General features: G+C 46.0%; 2 protein-coding genes across 3 annotated transcripts; both read right to left on the bottom strand.

The window, feature by feature from the left end:
- Nucleotides 1–3761: 3761 nt before the first annotated feature.
- CIMIP4 (ciliary microtubule inner protein 4) lies at nucleotides 3762–9719 on the bottom strand. The gene is made up of 6 exons (XM_075155969.1): nucleotides 9518–9719; nucleotides 7310–7385; nucleotides 6005–6645; nucleotides 5355–5502; nucleotides 4139–4249; nucleotides 3762–3929 (listed from the first exon to the last, which is right to left on the bottom strand). The coding sequence occupies exons 1-6, from the start codon at nucleotides 9533–9535 to the stop codon at nucleotides 3844–3846; spliced, it is 1080 nt and encodes a 359-aa protein (XP_075012070.1). The 5' UTR covers nucleotides 9536–9719; the 3' UTR covers nucleotides 3762–3843.
- A 512-nt stretch (nucleotides 9720–10231) lies between these two features.
- On the bottom strand, nucleotides 10232–18906 carry LOC142084864 (thiosulfate sulfurtransferase). 2 transcript variants are annotated; one of them, XM_075155982.1, is made up of 2 exons: nucleotides 18238–18906; nucleotides 10232–10718 (listed from the first exon to the last, which is right to left on the bottom strand). In XM_075155982.1, exons 1-2 carry the CDS (start codon nucleotides 18830–18832, stop codon nucleotides 10420–10422), a joined length of 894 nt encoding a protein of 297 aa, XP_075012083.1. In that variant the 5' UTR covers nucleotides 18833–18906; the 3' UTR covers nucleotides 10232–10419. The 2 variants fall into 2 exon arrangements, with proteins under 2 accessions (XP_075012083.1, XP_075012093.1); XM_075155992.1 differs by having other exon boundaries at nucleotides 18247–18901.
- Between the last annotated feature and the right edge of the window lie 27 nt (nucleotides 18907–18933).

Raw genomic sequence — 18933 nt, 5'->3', positions numbered from 1 at the left:
AACACCACAGGTAATTCCTAATCCTCAAAACACCATTGTCTCTTGATGGATAATAGCGTTTTAAGTACCTTCAAACTTAAGACACAGTTGTATTTCAACCCCAGTGCACGAGAGTGAAATCCACTGAAGTCAATTCACTTGCTCCCTCTTTGTTGTGATCTCTAGCCATTTCAAGCAGCGCTGGATTTCTTTTTTATCCCATTATAGGCAGGATCAGCAGTAAGTACTCCATTCTTTTGGGAATACTGGGCTTACCTCAGGATAGATGTAGCTCTGAATTTAAGTTTTACTTCAGTGCAAGCTTTACAGCATAAAAGATTGATTTTAATAGAAGGCTGAAGACTCTGATAAGAGTTCTTGCAGTGACTATCTCCTGTTCTTACAGTTGTTACCATTTCTTTAATGAGCCATTCAAAATCATTTTCAGTGGAGATATCAAAGGTTGGAGTCGTTCAGGATAGCATAAGATAGCAAAAGTCAGAGGGTTAAATGAAAAGAAAAAAAAGATTGGCTGGAGAACAGGAAATCTTTATTAAAAGCGATATCCTGCAGAACGATCTGTGCCTCAGCTGCAGGGACACATAAGCCTAAACTGGAAAATACCCATTTCTGCGAGAAATACTAGAAAGTATGAGGAGAGTGGTGCAGAAGCTTGGATGTAATTGGTCTTTTCTATTTCAAATTGCTATAGTATGATTATCTATTTTTCAAGGGCATTGACTGTTTATAGATGACTGAAACAGTTCTTAAGTAGCTATTTCGGTGAATGGTTTAGCTAAACCAGAGAAGAACCCATTTTTTTCCAAGTTCTGCCCTCTCAGATAAAAACATTGGCTCAGAGCTGCCACCCAATGATCAGACCTTGTAAAATCACTTAAATACAGGCTACCTACGTTGCAAAGCGCTGAGTTCAGTGAGACTATATAGTGGAGGACAACTAATTTCTCACTGCACGAAAAAGGCAGTGAAAGGCCATTTCCCCCTCCACTCCCTTTCCACTCCTTTTCCCCAACATCTGCATACCCCATCACTCATTGCCTTCCCTGCAACAAGGTTCTTTGCTTAGAAAATTTAATTTGTTAACCTGTTAACTTTGCTTTTTTCCTTCTGTATTGATTTTCTGCTGGTTTATCAAGTTGAATCAGTTCAGGGTGCGGGCAGGGAAGTGTCAGCACCAGCACAAAACAAGCAAGAAGGAATGAACTGCTGAGAGCCCAGGAATGGGTAGAAGGGAGATTTCAGCTGCAGTGAGCACTTATTTCAGCCCTGTTCTTGTCTAGCTGCATCTGACATGCTATTTGGGGATTCCAAAGCTGGCTTTAAATAAGCATGTTTGGGTACGCAAAGCACTCTAGTCAACACAGAGTGCCACACAGGGTAATGCCCCTTGCCAAGGTTCTGGCTAAATTAGTCCAGTCTGTTCAGCACTCGGAGACTTCAGGTATTGATTGCTCCCAGTAGCTGCGCTGTCTCGTTGAAAGCTACCTCAGTTATCTCTGCAGCTTTCAATGTGTCACCCATCAGAAAGTGTTTGCCCCTGACTGAGCTGTAACATTCGGCAAAGCAAAGAAGATGAAGGGGGATTGCCACATGTATGTTCATTTGGGATCAAACAGCTGTCACCCATTTGAGTGCATTATACAATGCCAACTCTTTTGTACTATTTAAGTGCTTATAAAAATACTTTAATTTGTAAAAAGTGGACAAAGTGACTTTATTCCATGCAGGAGGCAAACAACACAGTTTGTGGCAGGGTGTAGTGGTGCACCAACAAGACCTTTCAGTCCGTTTCCCTTCTGATCTAGTCTCTTCATGAGCCTTTCACGGGTAGCAAAGGGCATGTTCCAAGCTGGACCATAATTCTGCAGTCTGCCTGCCCTTATGTCTATTTCTAATAGACATTAGAAATAGATCTGTAAATCTGTATGCTGATTCAGCCCACGTTATGTCTTATGTGTGTATTAGCTAACTGTACCCAGAACTGCCTGCTTCCAGTACACCAAAGAGTGTCAGATTTCTGTTCAGCTCCGTGTTTTCTGGATGAGGACTTGCTGCGGTCTCAGAAGGCAGCATTTATTATGTACTTGGAGTCACGTTGGTCACCAGTGCTGGATGCAACACAGAGAACAGGGTGTTCCGACAGAGCTGCGCTCTTCAGCTGAAGCTAGAGTGGTGTGTGCTCAGATGGGAGACGCTTGGTACTGATGCGCAAGGAAAACCCACAAGGAGGTTTCTACAAGCTGCCGTTTGGCCAGTCTCCTTAATTTGAAAGACTTAGACATGTGCCTGGAAACATCTGAATTCCAAATGGTTAATTATGGCTGGTGGAAAATGATTATCACTTGATTATCATTAGTTACATTTTAACCTCCTTCACTACTTTTATCAAGTCAGCACATTGTTATCTAATCCCCAGTTGATGAAGGGTGAAGTAATAATCCTAATTCTGCCCCAAAACAGTTCATATCAGGGAGCAAAGCATCAGTCTTTCAAAATGGTGAAAACTTGGGACCAGATGGGAAAGGTCAGGGCATCGCTATTCCCAGACATGTACTTTGTGATTGCTGCACCAAACTGCTACGTTTTGGAGCGGGAAGGTAGGATCCTGCACTAAGGGCCATTAAATACTGTGAGAAAAACACATCAGGAAGTCCTAAAGACCCTGCATGTCCTGCATCATTCAAGCCCTTGGGTGGTCCTTGGTTACTGTCCAGATACACTCTCGGAGCTTCAGATTATGTATGGTGGACGCATTTGCTTCTCCCTGAGAGACATTGATCTCTGAGTTAGGGAAAGGGCTGACAGGGGCGAGTATGGCTTATGAGAGCTTCAGTAAGGGTCCATTCACATTGTGGGGTGATTTGCAGATTGGAGAAGTCCTGGGGCTTCTTGCAGCTTTCCTGTCTCCTTTAGGTGGGATAAGCTGGGGTTTTTTTGCATTGGCTTGGCCTGCAAATAGTGTGGGCTTTAGTGAATACCATGATGCCTCCTCTTCTCAAGTGAGTTTTCATTTGTTTTCACACATTACTGCTGCTCCCTGCCAGGGTAAAAGCGTTCCCTGAAATCTTCCACGTGGCAGATGTAACAACCAAACTGGAGTGGTGGGCAGAGAACCCTCCCCTCCTACCCCACGTAGGCATCTGGTGCCAATCATACGGAGCTGTGCCCAGGTTATCGAGCAGACACTCTTTGGCGCCTTTCTGGCAAGAGAGCCTGAATTCACCTTGGAAGCATCAATAGGGAGCTGGTTCTTTGCTTGGTGTGTCTAGCTGCTATGTACATACAGCTCTGAAGCTTCCCTGTGTGGGAGTTTTACAGCCTTCAGTGTGGGGAGAGGTAGGCAGCATTCAGGTCCTTGGGCAACCCTGGTTCATTCCCAGTGCATCCTCTGTACTTCTCTCTGGACTGCTGGGGCAGCTGTTGAAGTATCATGAATCTTCTGGCAAACATCAGTTTGCGCGCGCGCACACACACACACGCACCGCCCCCTCCATCGCCCTCTTACACCACTCACAGGTCCTACCCCATCTTATGTGCCCAGCAGATGAATTTCTATACGGCCTCCTCTCACCACCACATCCCTCTGCAAGGGTGTGCACCTCACACGCTAATCAGGCCCACCTTACCAGTGACCAACAAAGTGATTTTTTTTGTATTCACATTCAGATTTATCTTGCATTGCTCTCCCCAAAGACACCCTAATTGAGAGGGGAAGAGAGCATCAGCAACAAATCTGCTGTTGACAACTAGCAAGCTACGGGTTTGTGCTTATATGGAGGTTTATTAGGTGGCTGAGGAAAAAAATCCCTCGGTGAATGCACTCCAATCCTCAACCTTCATCTTCTAAGGTTTGCCTTTTTTCTTCCCATCTTTGTCCTCCAATGCTTTCTGCAGGTTAAGATTTAGGGCATTTTTCTGATGCCATTTCCCTGTAAAGAAAGCAAATCATAGTTCAGTTACAGCTTCCCTTCTAATGCTATTATCCCTCAAGGATTTTTCTAGCTGTAGAGCTCCTCTCCTGTGAAAATGCCGATTTCTAGTCTCCCTGCACCTTTGCTCAAACCCATCTGTTGTCCTTGGTAGAAGCAGCACCCATCTCAGGAATTCAGCAATGTACTTTTCCTGGCAGAAGCCATACCTAGCTCATCAGTCCTCCTTCCGTGCCAATTCTTGCGATCCCTGATTGCCTTCTGAATTATATCAGGGGTGTAGGAATCTTTCATCAAGCTTCGGCTCTGCAGTGGGCCACCTGCAAGGAGCAGCAAATAAGGAACTGTACGCAGAAATCACCCTACTGCAGTCCTGGAATTGAGCAGGGGGGCAACACCAGCAGTTTCAAGGGCTCAAGAAAAGGCATGTGTTGACTGCAATACCTTTGGTCAGGTGTGTGGCTAGGTGCTGAATAATAGCTTCATCATCACCCAGGAGGGAGCTTGTGTTTGCCGATTTATCTGCTTTTCATCCTCAAGTACCACGCACACAGAGAGGATGCAGCAAGGTATCATCTTTATTTGTATCCCAGTGCCCTTTCTTTAGTCAAGTGCCCACTTATCTCCTCTTGAATCCCCTCATTCATGTGAGTAACTTCCTATTCAGCAGCACAGCTCCACAAAAAGCACCATCTTACCACTCCAGGCCTTCTTGAGCTCCTTTTCTACTACGATACTTAACAAATAGTTCCCAACTGTGACCTCTCTTCTTATCCCCTCTTGACTTTTCACCATTTGAGGGGCCTTTATTTTAATCTCTCATCCTCTCCTCTTCACCTTCCTTTTTATTGTACCCTTTCCTCGATAATAATGATTTTGAGCTCCCTGGGGAAAGATGTCCCTCCTTCCTCTGTGACTGCACAAACCCAGGACAATGCAGTCTTCAATACCCAGCAAGGTCTTGTCATGGAACGTACTGTATAAGGAAAAGGAATCTGTCTCATGCTGGTACACAAGAAACTGGAGTCAGAGACACTTATTTCAGAGGTTCTTGGATATGATGGTAACAAGAATGGGATGAATGCTTAGTTCCCAAAGTTTGTTTAGATGGAGGGATCTTTGGGGACCTTGGAAACAGAGGTTTGGCGAAGACATTTCAGAGCCCCACATCTTTGAAGGTCTTGAAGAGAAATAACATCAGTATTGGAACTGGAGGTAACCTGGGACTGGAGATGACAGGGGTCATTGCAAACGGTGTCCATTTGGACAGCTCTGAACATGGAGGACAGGGGTCAAGATACACCTTCACTTTTCACCCCTTGGAAAAAAAAGAGTGAAAGAAAAGTGGTGTGGCTGCCCTGAGCCCAGGCAACGTGTAGATGGAACCAGCTTGAAGGTCAGGCATAGGTATGTGTGTCCTCTCACCTTGGAAGATATTTGACCTCAGGTTAAAACCCAGCTGGTTGTAATCAGCATAAGATGTAGAGTTCAGGGAGTTCTTCAACATTTCAGTACGGTCGCCGAGTCTCTTCTGTCCCATGATTAATGCTGCCTTGCACAGATCTCGCCGTTCCTGAAAACACGAACAACAAGGAACGACTGTCAGTCCACGTTCCTTAAGTGCAGCAAAATCCTGGTATTTCCACCCCTCCATCTTTGAGCTGTGACTAATCCCTGGGACCTGGGTCTGTCCTTGACTCTCCCTCAGCGGCTTCTGTAGGCACTTTAATTGCATAGGACAACTGGGACTGGTAAAAAAGGAGGGAATTAGAAAGGGATGATGGTCTTGAGCCCTGGACTAGGTCCTGGTACCACATTTTTTGCCTTGCTGAGTTGGGACTCTGCCTGGCTACAGGAACCTTATAAATGAAAGGGGGATGGAAAAATAAAATTAAAAAAGAGATGGGAAAGGCTGTCTGTAACATGTGTCACTGCCCCTTAGTGTGAAGCCCAAATCCATCCCTCTACATGTCTTCTAGAAACTTTTAATATCCCACCCACTCAGCCCCCTGCTACACCATAAAAACAGCCTTCAACCTGCCACAAAGGAGACATGAAATGGCTTCCTCCAATACCTCTTCATGCAGTTCATCTGCACTGGCAAATTTATATTTGCGGTTAGCATGGATCAAGCTGTTTCTCTTCTCCAGAAGGGGCTTCCATTCTGCTTTCATATGTGGCCCTAATGATGCTAAGGACTCTTTGGCACTTAACCTGCTGCAGGTCTCCTTGGCTTTTTCATAGCTGGCTTTGATGGTCTTCCGGGAGGATCCAGGTCCTCTAGACCCCAGTGTTTGGTGCTTGCCTCCTACTGGTTCTTTGGTGTTTGAGACGGATTTGGTGCTGTCTGCCTCCCTCTGCCTGGATATTGCAGACAGGCGGTAAGTGCAGTTCCTCCCTCTTGGCTCATGCCCCACTGTTGGATCTTTGGTGGCAGAAGTATCTTCTCTTTCCTCTTCAAGTCTTCTTGAATGAAGACCCTGCATGGAGGGAGTTTTGGCCTGGAGACTCAGTTTGCTCTGTCTTTTAGTATGAACACATATTGCAGAAGGAGATGCCTGGGATTTAATAGATGAGGTGTTCTTTGCTGTTGCCTGAACCACTGGGCCCTTGGAGATCTTCCAGGAGGCTCTGCTGGAGCTCCTTTGGGGTGTTCTCTGTCTGCTGGGACATAAGCCTTCTGGAAGACACTCCTTTTTCCCTTCCTCAGGTTCCACTTAAAGACAAAAATAATAGCTCAATGAATTTGATACTGTTTTGATGACAGGTGGTACCGTAAAGAGCTGGAAACAACCGGACATGTCATTGTGTCATTGTCAGACAACAAAAGATCAGTAAAGGTCTCAAAGAGGAAAAGAAAAGAGAAAAAAGCAACAACCTAGCAGCATTATATCAGTCTTCCTGCTGAACCAGGTGAAGGTTCCTGAGGAGTCTTAAATGCTCTTGAGAGATGAACATGCACAGAAGTGTGGAAGTAAAAATCTTGTGGTCAAACAGGCACACAAAAGTCTGTGCTTTCTTACATGTAGGGGCCCCTCCAACCCGTGATCACTCTCACACACTCTCACACTCGTCAACATGCAGTTATAGTCTCTGTGGCTCACTGGTATTTGCTGATGAGTTTACAGCACAGCAGTGGCTTATTGCGCTTGTGCAGGGAGGTAGTGAGACAAGTCCAGCAGTGGAGGAAGACACGCTTGGGGCGGTGGGATTTTAACCCATCAGCTCATGGCACACGGGATCCCTGACCGAGTAGTTTTCACAGAGGTACATGCAAATCTGGATGGTATGAAGGGAGGGAAGGAATGACACACAGCCCCACAAGCGGTACTGCAAAGCAAGCTCTGAAGGAGGGACAGCTTCTCTTCTGTCTTGCTTACCTGAAGTACTGTTGGCCAGCACAGCGTCACCTTCTGCCACATCAGGTGTAGAGGAAGCTGGAACCTCTACCACACCCTTGGAAGAGAAACAAAGGCTGTGTGAGGCTCAGAGACGGGAAGAAAGGGGAGGCCCTGTTCATCTTTAGATGACATAGATTATTGTCACACTAATGTATTATACGCCTTCCCAGATCAAGATAGAACTGCCTCTGCCTGCCTGCATGGTTGGTCCTACAACCCATGATCCTCTCACATTAAAAAGCACAGAAGTCCTGCAGGATTTCACTTTAACAGCTCACATGGGACAGCCTGCCTAGGACATTGCCAACCAGTGCCTCTGGGGAATACTGAGCTGCAAGAGTTTTCATAGGCAATGGTGCAGACACAAGCCAAAATGGAAAAATACCTCAGTGAAAATGTCTTTTTTTATTCTGAAGCACCTAGAGATGCCAGACCTGTCACGTGCTGTACAGTTACAACGTTTCCTTCCTTTGGTGCATTAAAGTAAGGCCAGAAAAATGGGGAGAGAAAGTGATAAACATAAAATGCCTGTGCAGTGCTGCCTATGCAAAGGAAGGGAGACAGGCTGGAGACAGGGCTTCTTCCCTGATTCTGGCACAGACTATTCCGTTTTGCTTTGCTAGCCCTGCTGATGCGATTGATCCAACACCCAGCCTTTGCAAACTGCCTCCTGCACTAGGAGGAAGCTCATTTCTTTCTTGCAGAGGGAATGTCTGTGTAACCCTCAGTCGTGTCCTGCTGATGGTCTGTGTCCCTCCTCCCAGTGGGACCCTACAGGCTTAGCTCATGTGAAACCTGTGACAGGTTACAACCGAAACCATGGCCCACGGTGGTGAACATGGTAATTGTGAGCCTGCTGGCACTAGCAGCAGTACAAATGGGATCTGGATCAGGTAGGGATGTATGTTTGTGTTTGTCAGATTAGCTCATGATATGACATATATGCCTACCTTCTGCTCTTGAGGCGAGTTATTGGAATGAAGACACGATTGCCCATGGGGCAGGAAGCCTACCGCTTCAAAGTTAACTCACCAGGGCTGACTCGAAACAGCAGCTGGCGTTTCACACTGTGCCAGTACTTTGCAGCAGCATGTCTGGTACAATACTGGGACCCTGAAGCCGAAGTTACTGTATCAAACAGACTCCAGGAGTCAGTGCTGTGTGTTCTGCAGATGTACTAAGAGACAGAACCTCTCCCACAAAAAGAACAGGGCCACAAGAGATGAAGAGAGGAAGCCAGTCCTGGCTCACCGGGCAGGATCTGCTTCTTTTCTGTATTGCTTTTCATTCTTTTTAAAGAAGAGTCAGACATTTACACATGATCAAAGTGCAGGAAACTGTGTTGCTAATTAAACTCCTGTGTTAACTTCCACCTCCTACTTGTTATTATTATTATATTCAGTGGAAAGAACTTTCCAGTCTGCTGTTGTAGAAATTCCTCCTCTCCCATTTCTTCCAATGAAGCAGAATTTCTGTGTAACGAAGAAATGTGCTCATCTCCCAAATCCCATTCATTGATAACTTTCATTTCCCTAGTCCCTCCTGGACAAAATGACACTGAAGCCTGCAACTGTTCCTACTTTCTAGTTTGTAACTGTATATGATGTTATTGTTATTGCTTATTGCTCATTTTACTTCTGAGCCTGAAGGTCCAAAGTCAAAGCACCACTCTGAGACTCCTACATCTTGATGCCAAGATGGACTTTAAGGCCATCTGACCATCCTCCTGGGTAACAGAAGCCACAGAACTATGTCTACTATGTCTTTTGCTAAGCCAATTCTGTGAAGGACAACAGATGACATATGAGAAAAGACATATCTTGATCAAAGAACTAAAAATGATTAAACTTGATCTTTCTTTCTGAATGAAAAAAAAACCAAAAACCATATGTTTAGCATAGCCTAACACTCTGACTTTCCTAACATGCAGTCATGGAGGGAGCTGTCTTTCCCAGGCAGTAAATTAACCTCCTCTGACAGGTGTAGGAATTGGTATGCCATTCTCACCAGCCACCAGATGTGGTCAAGAACAGTCTCATATGTCTTCCACATCTGGCCAGGCCTCCAAAATATGAGGAGATTTCAGTGACTTTTCAGACCTGAGAAGCCCCATGGGTGTCAAAATTTAATTTAAAAAAAGGAAAAGATCCAGGATTTAACAAGAGGCAAAGCCTCTTCCATAACTACCTCTCTTAGCTGGTCCATGATCCCTGATGTGGGTGCCACAGTGGTTCGTACAAGCAGGCAGGTCCTGCTGAAGTCCAGGTATGGAGGTGGGATGAAGGCGGAAGAGCAGAGATGGTTGCTAGGGAACAACCCTCCCTCTATGTATGAGCTGTGGTCTCCATGGGAACCAGAAGAAACATGGCAGAGGTCAGGGTCATCCTTGCTGATTGAAAAAAACAAACAAGGAGGAGAGTAAAAGGTTCATGTCTCATGAAACACCAGTGCCCGGAAGTTCTCATCACATACACAGGATTTCTTGGAGACTTTCGTAACACAGTCACGATAATCAACAAGACTGTATTTCAGCAGAACTGGATCTTCTAGCATCTCCAAATGCTTCACATGAGCTCACTGACACCCATCAGAGAGGAAGGGGAAGGTGCCCCTGTTTTCCACATTAGAAAAGGGGAGATGGTAGGCTGGCAAAAGGTCTTATATTGAGTCAATGACACCACAGCTTGGCTCTCCTGCGTCCAGCACCCAGTGCTATATTTTAGCCCCAGACTTTTCATCCATTCTGCTCCACCATGGACCTGGGCTCTCACCAGGCCACCGGAATTTCTGCAAGTCTCCAAGGAAGAGTGCAACTCTCATTCATGTTGCAAAGCTGCTTTTCCCACATAGCACAAGCAGGTCACAAGCAACAGAGAAGAATTAGAAATATTCACAGATGCATCATCTTAGAAGTAGCTTTTATTCATTGTGAGAAACCGAAACATCGACAGAAATCTACTGATCATTCTTAGAAAAACGGGCAAGACATAAATCAGCATGTTTTTCCTTTACTTCCACCTTCTCCCTTTCCCTGTACCCTGGGCTGGAGACAGCTGCTAGATCTCATTGCCCAAGAAACAACTCTCCCTCTAGGCCTTGTTGCGCTTCAACTCAGACACCTTGTAGCGAGGTGGGGCACGGTGGAACCACTCTGACCAGGAACCATCATAAACAGCCACATCACGCTTGCCACATAGGTAGGCTGCCAAGGCAATGTGACATGCCGTGACACCTTTGCGGCACGTGGCCGTCAGTGGCTTTGAGAGATCCACCTTCTTCTCACGGAATATTTGTTGGATCTCCTCAATACTCTTCTCATGGCCAGTTTCTGTTAGGAATGAGTGGAAAGGTATGTTCACAGCACCAGGGATGTGACCAGATTCCAGCCCTGCAAGAGTGAATAAGAAAAGGAAACATAAGCAAGGAGACACCAATGTAGGTGATGAAAGACACCTACAAAAGAGACATTAAAGAGACATCACTGCAGATACTCTCACTCTCTCCAAGATACTTGTTTGTTTCAGATGAAGATGAAGATGCAAAGAGTATGGGGCTAAAAAGAGAACAAGGATTATTCAACTTCACTGAAGTCAAAACTTCCAGAATATTTAGCAAACTATTTCCCCCCCTGAAAGCAATGAGAGGTAGGAATCTGAAGAAGCCCTAGACGTGACAAGAATCAAAGAACCACCACAGAAAAGATCCTAACAAAGGCATTAAGGGGATCTGTGTAAAAAGAAATGCAGCAGTGCATTTCTGACCTTCCCAAGTGTGCCAAGCAGTGTGTGGTGACACAGCTTTCAGAAGCAGGAAGCGTGGCTTCTATCTGTTCACAGTTTATTCCTGTGTCACCTTAAAATCATACTTCAGAAAAGTAAAGCAACCTTAAAGTCAGCCACATTACTGTTGAGGCAGCTATTCCGGGGCAATGGGGTCAGAGAAGTGAGAATTTAGATTTTGTACAACTTTTTATCCACTTCATGGATGAAATCAGCATGGGTTCTGGTTTTCTACTGGTATAACTGACCACTTCAGGCAAGTTGAAAGTTGCATCTCATGAACAAAGTCTTTAGAGAGAAGCAGATATAAAAATATGATGGATAAGATTTTCATCACGCCCTTGAAATAGGCTTAATCAAAGTCCATTACACTCGATGGAAGCTTTTTCACTGACTTTGAGAGGCTTTGGATCAAGCCTCATTGGAGCAGGAAACGTTATATGATATGTTGAAAATGCATTTAAGGGAATGGTTCCTTGCTAGGTTTGAACTTCTAATGAGACAGCCCTGGGAAATTCACATAAACAGTAATCTGTTTCACTGACAGCTTTCCACTTGCCTAAGTCATCAGGGTAACTGATCTCAGGAGATGGGACAGATTGGGGCAGGGAACCTCTGTCACAGTCACATGATTAAAGTATACCTAGTCAGAGATTGACATCACACATCATAATGACATTGCAGTTTCATCACTCATGGAGAGTCATGACATGTCATGACATGATGAGATATGTCGTAAGGGGAAAACAGGGTTTTGGCAGGGTACTGAGGAGGGGATTTTTGCTCTGCTGGACAAAGAGTGAGAGCCTGAAGACAACCAAAGCTGCCCTGAGTCAGCTTCACAAGATCTCCCCCTGTTCCAGATGGACCCTCTTCCTCTCTTGATTCATCCTCCCTGAGTGCCTTAGAAATCTGGCACTGTTGTCTACTAGTCACCTCATGCATCCTTCAGAGGTGTTTAGCCTTACAGAAAGAATTCGGGAGAAAAACTGCTGACTTCTGGAGGGACTAAGACAGTGTTTTGGACCGATGCTTTCACCCCATTTTTTCCAGTTCCAGGAAACAACAGTTTATCACTTCAGTACAGAGAACTGCAAAACCCATGCTCATTAATATAGTGTCTGTATGACAGAGGAGAAATAAAAATAATACAAAGAACGAGCTGAGAAAAACTTATTTGTAGTTCTCAGACTGCAGAGCTTCTTCCTGGAGAAAGTTACATGCCTGGGTTAGGCTACCGCTTTCCCACAGAGTCAATGGTCCTGACCCTGTCCTTTGGCAAGGGGTTTCTGCAAGGCTCTGCTGCAGTACTGGTGATCACCCCAACACAGACAAGTCTGTGAGCTGCAGAACAGCAGTCTCACACCATCCTAGGGCACTGGGAAGTGTACTGAGACCAAGAAGTCCTGGGGGCTGAACTAGAAGGGCCAGCTCTTGCTCAAAGAAGCTTGCTGGGGCACCGATTCAGTTCTTAGGTGTCCCAGGTCCCATGGTCATGATCGCTTTTCTAGACTGTCCACACATCTTAAAATAGGGAGGTTTGTACCCCTCTCTTATTGGAGACTGCCGTGACATACACTCACCACCCTTAAACAACTCTTCAGTTAGGAGCTGAGGAGATCTGAAAAGAACAATCTCATTTTAGAGCATTTTTGACTTTGATCTATATGGAGACTTCCTTGCTCCAGAGATTCAAAAGTCTGTTGGAGTCAGAGACCAGCGCTTGCACTCTGCAAGTAAAAGATGGGGAATTCTGTAGAAACTGCATTTACTCATGTAATGTGGGTGTTCAGCTGAAAGAAAGAGCTGACATTGCACAACCACAACCCTTTGGACTGCCTAAGAAGCGCTCTTGAGTGGTTGAGGAAGTTTTATCAGCTCGCTCTCTGCTGGGACAAGAGCAGAGAAACACAGGACTGGAAGGCAAGGCTAGACGCAGCTGGGATCTGAATAGGGGAGAGGATACATCTGCTCCTGCCTCATACGACACAGAGCATACTCCACGTCAGATTCATGCAGTCACCCTTAGAAAGGAACCCTAGGATTACAGAGCCTGGCTCCCAGCTACTACAGTGATCACTTTATAGGCTCCCTCTCCTAAAAGCATCCATCTCGGAACCAGTTTGGATTCTTGCCATGAAACTTCCTGCTGAGGCACCTCCTTGCTCACATGAGGAGGAATATTCATTTCCAGCGTTAAATTCATCACGGTCAGTCCACACACCATTTATCCTTGAGCTAATATTGCCCTGCGGCTGAAATAGTTCTCCCTTTCTGCTATTGTTCCAACATACTGACGGCGAGCACTCAGCACTTTCAACAACCTCATGCCCTTAGCCTAAACCCAGTAAGGGCTCGTTAGATACACTTTTCACTGCCTTGGCCACCCTAGAAACAGTTCTAGGTGACCACCAGGCTTCTGGATAAGGAAGTGGCATTTCCTAGCATCTCGACTGGTAGACAGGCCAAATCACATCTGAGGTTCTTGCACCCAACTAATTCATCCAAGTCTTATCCTCTTCTATTGCTTCCAAATGTGGGTCTCCAGCTGGTAAGATAAACACAAGCAACTAAGTGTTTCGGGCTACTCAGCATCCAGCCTTGCCCTCTGTAGCACTGTATTTCCTGTCACTTCTATCACTGCAAGTGGTACGTCACGTAATACTCCCCATGTGATCATTTAAACCTTCCCAAGGCTGTGCCAGTGGCACATTTCAGTAGCAACTCCCTATTTTCAGTGGCTCGATGATTCATAAAAATATGAAATAAACATAGAAGTATAATGATGGGACTGTGCTAGCAACTTCCAGCCCCACAGATATGCTTTCAGCACAAGCTATTCTTATCTCCCTTACCTGTCTTTCAGTCGTTTTTTTGGGCATCTAACAGTACTTGTGCTATTAGCCCTCTTCTCACATTGAACTAATAATTGCCCCTCTAATATTGCATCCAAAGTATTAATGAAGTCCAAATGGAACAAGTCTACCTCGCAGGTGCTTCCAATGGCTAGAAGAAAAGATCAGACATAACTTCCAGGCATGCATGTTCCCATTTCTCTTATCTGGCAAATCAATTCTGTTGGCAAGAAAATAGAGCCCTTAGCAGCAGTGCAAGTTTACCAAGGTATTTTATTCAATTTTGCCTTCATTTCAGATAATTTTTCTTGAAGAGTTTTTTGAAAGCCTTCCAGTCTATCCATGTTATGATAATAGATCAACAGCTGCCTAGGTTGTGCTGTACCTCCTACCCTAAATACAAATTCAAACTTTGCTAGTGTTTCTGTCCTGCAGAACCATACTTTGATTAAATTTATTAAATTCTTGCCTCATTGAGTTGCGATGTCACATGACTGATTTTTGACACATATTTGGGATGGAGATCGTCTGCCTCACAGATTTGAGCACGTGGATATCTTTTGGTTATACTCCCTCTTTAGAAATGGTCATTTCCACTTCTTTCCCCTTCTTCTTGCTACCCCTCCCCCTACTCTGCAGACTCATCCTCAGGAGAAAAAAAAAACGGTAGCACAGACTCAGTATAATTCTGAGGCTGTACACAAATAATCTTTCATCTGGAACCCCTGCTAACTGCATAGCAACCCTATTTACTCTTTCTTTCCTTGTTCTCTTTTTATTCACTTTGCTCCAGCAGTTTTTGTTATTTGTTTTAATTCCTTTTGCCAAGTCTCACTCAGCTTGGTTTCTGGCAATCCTCCTTCACAATTTGTAACCTGTAATATGTTATCTTCTTCACCGCTTAATCCCCTTTTCCACATCTGTTAAGATTCTCTGCTTAAATATATATTCTTGGTTGGCTATTTATCTAGCTAAGACTACAGCCCGTTCTCTCTAGCCTTTCCTTTTGCAATGAAAGCTCCAGATGGAATTTCTTAACGTCAAAAAGATAAAAGATGTGCCTTGTCCACATTTAACTCCCTGTGGTCTTGGAGCTGGCTGGCTGAAGATAGCTGTTCCCTTCCAAACGCCTCCTCTGTTGCCTCCTTTTTTATCTCTCTCTTCCATTCAAATTGAATGCCTCGGAACGGACCATTAGTGATCTCACCTAACCTATCGTGAACTCGTTGGAAGGAACACTTTAAGCTTCGTCCTGGCCAGCTCCCTGACAGTCCTCGCAGTCAGATCAACAGGCCTTTGCCATCAATGTCAAAATACTGTGTGCATATATAGAGTCAGCTCTAAGAACCAGCAGGACCATGGTGCTAACTAATTCCGGCAGCTGATGTTTGTCAACCTTGTCACGTGAATGAACAGCTTTGGATTGTAGGTTCCTGTGGGTTGAAACAGACTTCTGATAAAGTCTCTCACTCTCCATGTTGTGCCGTGAATATTACTTCATGGTCAAAGTAGAGCCAGTCCACTCCCAGCTGCAGACTCCACTTGGAGAAGAGAGGGAAGAAGCAGCAACATTTCATTCTCACTCCCACTGCCACTGAACATTCAAGCTGAGCAAAAGCTTTATGTTTGGGGCAGGGAGAACTGAGAGCTGGGAAAATGGGCAAAACCTTAAAAGTTGTGTTTGCGCAAGAGAGACAAGGACTACCCAAGGGCTGAGAATGAGAAGAAAAATAGTTGGAAGCTCATGAAACTACTTTGGGTTTGCTTTCTTTTTTAGTTGACCGATTTCTTGCCTGGCAACTTTCCCCTCTTTTCTCAGGTGTCTGCAAAAGAATTCAGAAATTCACAACTTTTCTGTATGCATTTGTTCAGCTATAATTCTTGTTCCTCAGTTTTCAGTGACCAGTCCTCAGAGAGAGTCAGCACTGGTAACCATCATGTAATTATTTTTATCATCTGCCCCTGGATTGCCTGGGATTGTCTCAGTTCAGGCTGGTTCCATAGACCTGCATCCTACAGCGCCTGAGTAAGCAGGCCCTTGCAGAACCCGGTTTGGCCATTGCTGAATCACAGCTAGTGAGCAGGCCTGAGTTGCTAGTTCCTCCAGAAACACAGCACTGTGCAGGGACACCTTTAACCACTAAGTGCATAGGTCAGGGTTGCCCATCTGATGGGCTTATGCACACCATGCAGGAACATCCAAGCTTTTTCATTCAAAGCAATACCTGCATTTAAGACCTATGAGACCTGGCTTATAGAAATACTGTCCATTTTTCTCCACCCTGACAACCTGGGTAAACCTCCCCCAGCAATTAAAATTAGCCCATATTATCGTCTATCTTAAACAGAGGTCTAAATCCCAGCAAGGTAGCTGCTGCATAAAAATAGAACAGGAACAACTAATTCCTACCACAAGGAACTGAAAAACTAAAGAGGCAAAGGAGTCAGCTGAAATTAGCCTCTTCTAGAGATGGAGTTCATGGAACTGGAGAGATTAATTGACTTAATTAGGAAGTCAAGAGCTGAGGCAATAATTAAACTGAAATCACCTGAGAACGCAGCAAGTTCCTTAACCTCAAGACCATTCTTTTTCTCTAAATTGCAGGCAACGTTTCTCATCCCTGATTGGATGACCCCTGTAATTAATCAACATTGATTTCAAATTGCTCTTTTAGGTGTAAGCGCTGCCTTTTACCCACTGCTGGCTGCAGCACAGCTACTGGCTAGCCTGGTTCAGAAGGCTGTCAAGCTCCTGTGGAACAAGCAGCTGCAGCTGGAGTGCTTATCCTGTTGGATCTGCTGTGGGAAGCAAAACTGGACCACCACAAATAAACTGTTCCATGCTGACTCATTTCAAAGGAAAAAATCTGTCTTTGAGATGCTGTCAGGCGCTGCGGTATTTGTCACCTGGTGACAACTCCCACTTTGGGAAAGAGAATGCAAAATCCACCAGCTACCAGCAAGGAACGTTTTACTCACATCTTAAGGTTAAAATTCAACTTCACTTTGACGGGCTGTGGTAGGTGAAGAAACAGAATGAGTGATAAGCCTAACTCCCCCTCTCTCCCTGCAACAGTCTCCTCTGTCACTCCCATTACCTCTCTCACCTTCCGCATTGTCTTGCACAGGTTGAGTGTGTTTGCGGGGGCTCACTGTAGACACTTATGCGAACCACATGTACAGAGCCCTTCACAGCCAAATGCTCCTGAGGTTCGTACACAGGAATTTATTTCAGGACATGGTGTCACACGCAATGGCTGTACAGCAGCACAGACATAGAAAACAGCCAGAGCAGAATGACAACCCACCTGCAAGGCAGCAGCGCAGCACTGCCTCAGGACCACAGAAGCCTGCCGCACACCCGCTCCTGCAGCATGGAGCTCAACTCAAACCCAACAACTCTTGCTGAGCTTTCCTGTGCTTTGTTTTTGAAACTCTGCATTTCTTTTTAAACCATTTCTGTGATTCCCTTTTGGAGGAGACGTTATTCTGGGATATACCAAGGCTTAAATTACACAGTAAGGGCCTCCTTTAACAACTAATTTGAATTTCATTCCAGGCACATTGTCTACCAGCTGTCCCCACTGCACAGGACTTCTCCCACTGCTTGCGTGTCCAGTGTTTGACCGAGGTAACAAAATCAATTTTCGTTACTGTTACTTGGGGCCTCCAAAAGAGAGAGGTTGACGGCCCATACATTTGGGAAGGATTTGGGGCTTTTTTTACTTAAGCTTGTTAGATTTAATGGCAGAGAGCAAAAGGACAAACATCAGCTCAAGCAAGTTCTCTATTTGCTGGCAACCAGAGCAGAAAGGAAAATGTCCCTTGGGTTACCATCTTGCCTAAAACCTGGGCTTTTGCTGGTGCATTCATTATGGTGAGAGGTGCCTGTATGAATATTGATAAGTTTGTGCATGTCTGCTAGTGTTAGATAGGACCCTGAACAAACCCCTGGGAGCTCTCACCTCCCATGTTTGCATTCTGTCTGATTAACTTCTGCAGGGTGTGGGATGGGGGATACGGGAGCCAACTGACTGCAGACCTTTTCTGCTATTTCCTCCTGCAGCTTTACAACCAACTACAAGAGAAGCATTCTGTGAGGGCACTGGGATCCGAGTGCTCAACTGTGGATCACTTAAGGTAAATCAACGAGTTAGGCTGAGGCATGCCTATGCATTAGGAAAATCTGTTTGCTGGCCGGGACGAGTTATTACACCCAGACTAGTATCGACACTCATCCTGCTGTGGTGCAGGGGGCAGGTGCCGTTCCCACCTCTGTTACCTTGGTCCAGCTCGGTCCCCCGGAACCGGCCCTCAGGGCGGGAATCCACCACCTGGAACCGCAGGGACCCCACATTCTGTATCATCTCCTCGAAGGTCTTCAGCAGGGCCATGTTCAGCTTGGCCTTGAAGACGGCTGGGGTGGGCTGGCTGATTTCCGCCGTGACGGGGTGGCCCTCCTTCACCCAGTTCTTGAAGCCGCCATTCAGCACGGAGACCTCCTTGTGCCCGAACGCCCGGAACATCCACCAGGCGCGGGGGGCGTAGAAGGTGCCCAGCTCGTCCCCGTCGTACACCACCACGTGGGTGTCGTTGCTGACCCCTAGGCGCCCCACGTAGTCGGCGAAGTGGGACTCGCTGGGCAGCATGAAGTCGTAGGGGGAGGACTGGTCCCGGCACTCTTCGATGTCAAAGAAGGACGCCCCGGGGATATGTCTCTCCTTGAACTCCTGCCGGGCGTTTCGCTGCTGCGGTGGGTACCAAGAGGTGTCCAGTACCCGGAGGCTCGTTCCCACCCGCCCGGCCCGCAAGGCTTCCGAGAGCCATTTAGCGGTGACCAGCGGCCTGCCGAGCACCTTCGGCGCCATCTCGGAAGGCCGAGGCCGGGAGGGGGCGCCGCCGGTGGGGACACACACACACACAAAATGGCGGCGGCGGGGCGACGCGGGCCGGGAGGCGCGGCCCGAGG

This window comes from Calonectris borealis, chromosome 1 (genome assembly GCF_964195595.1).
Source record: "Calonectris borealis chromosome 1, bCalBor7.hap1.2, whole genome shotgun sequence".
Lineage (NCBI taxonomy): Eukaryota > Metazoa > Chordata > Aves > Procellariiformes > Procellariidae > Calonectris > Calonectris borealis.
Note: the sequence above shows the minus strand (reverse complement) of the source record. Positions and strands in the feature narration are given on the sequence as shown.

Coding starts and splice junctions, on each gene's coding strand:
- LOC142084864 (XM_075155982.1), bottom strand. CDS start 18,832: ATGGCGCCGAAGGTGCTCGGCAGGCCGCTGGTCACCGCTAAATGGCTC. Junction 10,719..18,237: donor GCTGGACCAAGGTAACAGAG/GTGGGAACGGCA, acceptor TCACTCTTGCAG/GGCTGGAATCTGGTCACATC.
- CIMIP4 (XM_075155969.1), bottom strand. Junction 6,646..7,309: donor GCTGGCCAACAGTACTTCAG/GTAAGCAAGACA, acceptor TTTGTCTTTAAG/TGGAACCTGAGGAAGGGAAA. Junction 5,503..6,004: donor CAGATGAACTGCATGAAGAG/GTATTGGAGGAA, acceptor TCGTGTTTTCAG/GAACGGCGAGATCTGTGCAA.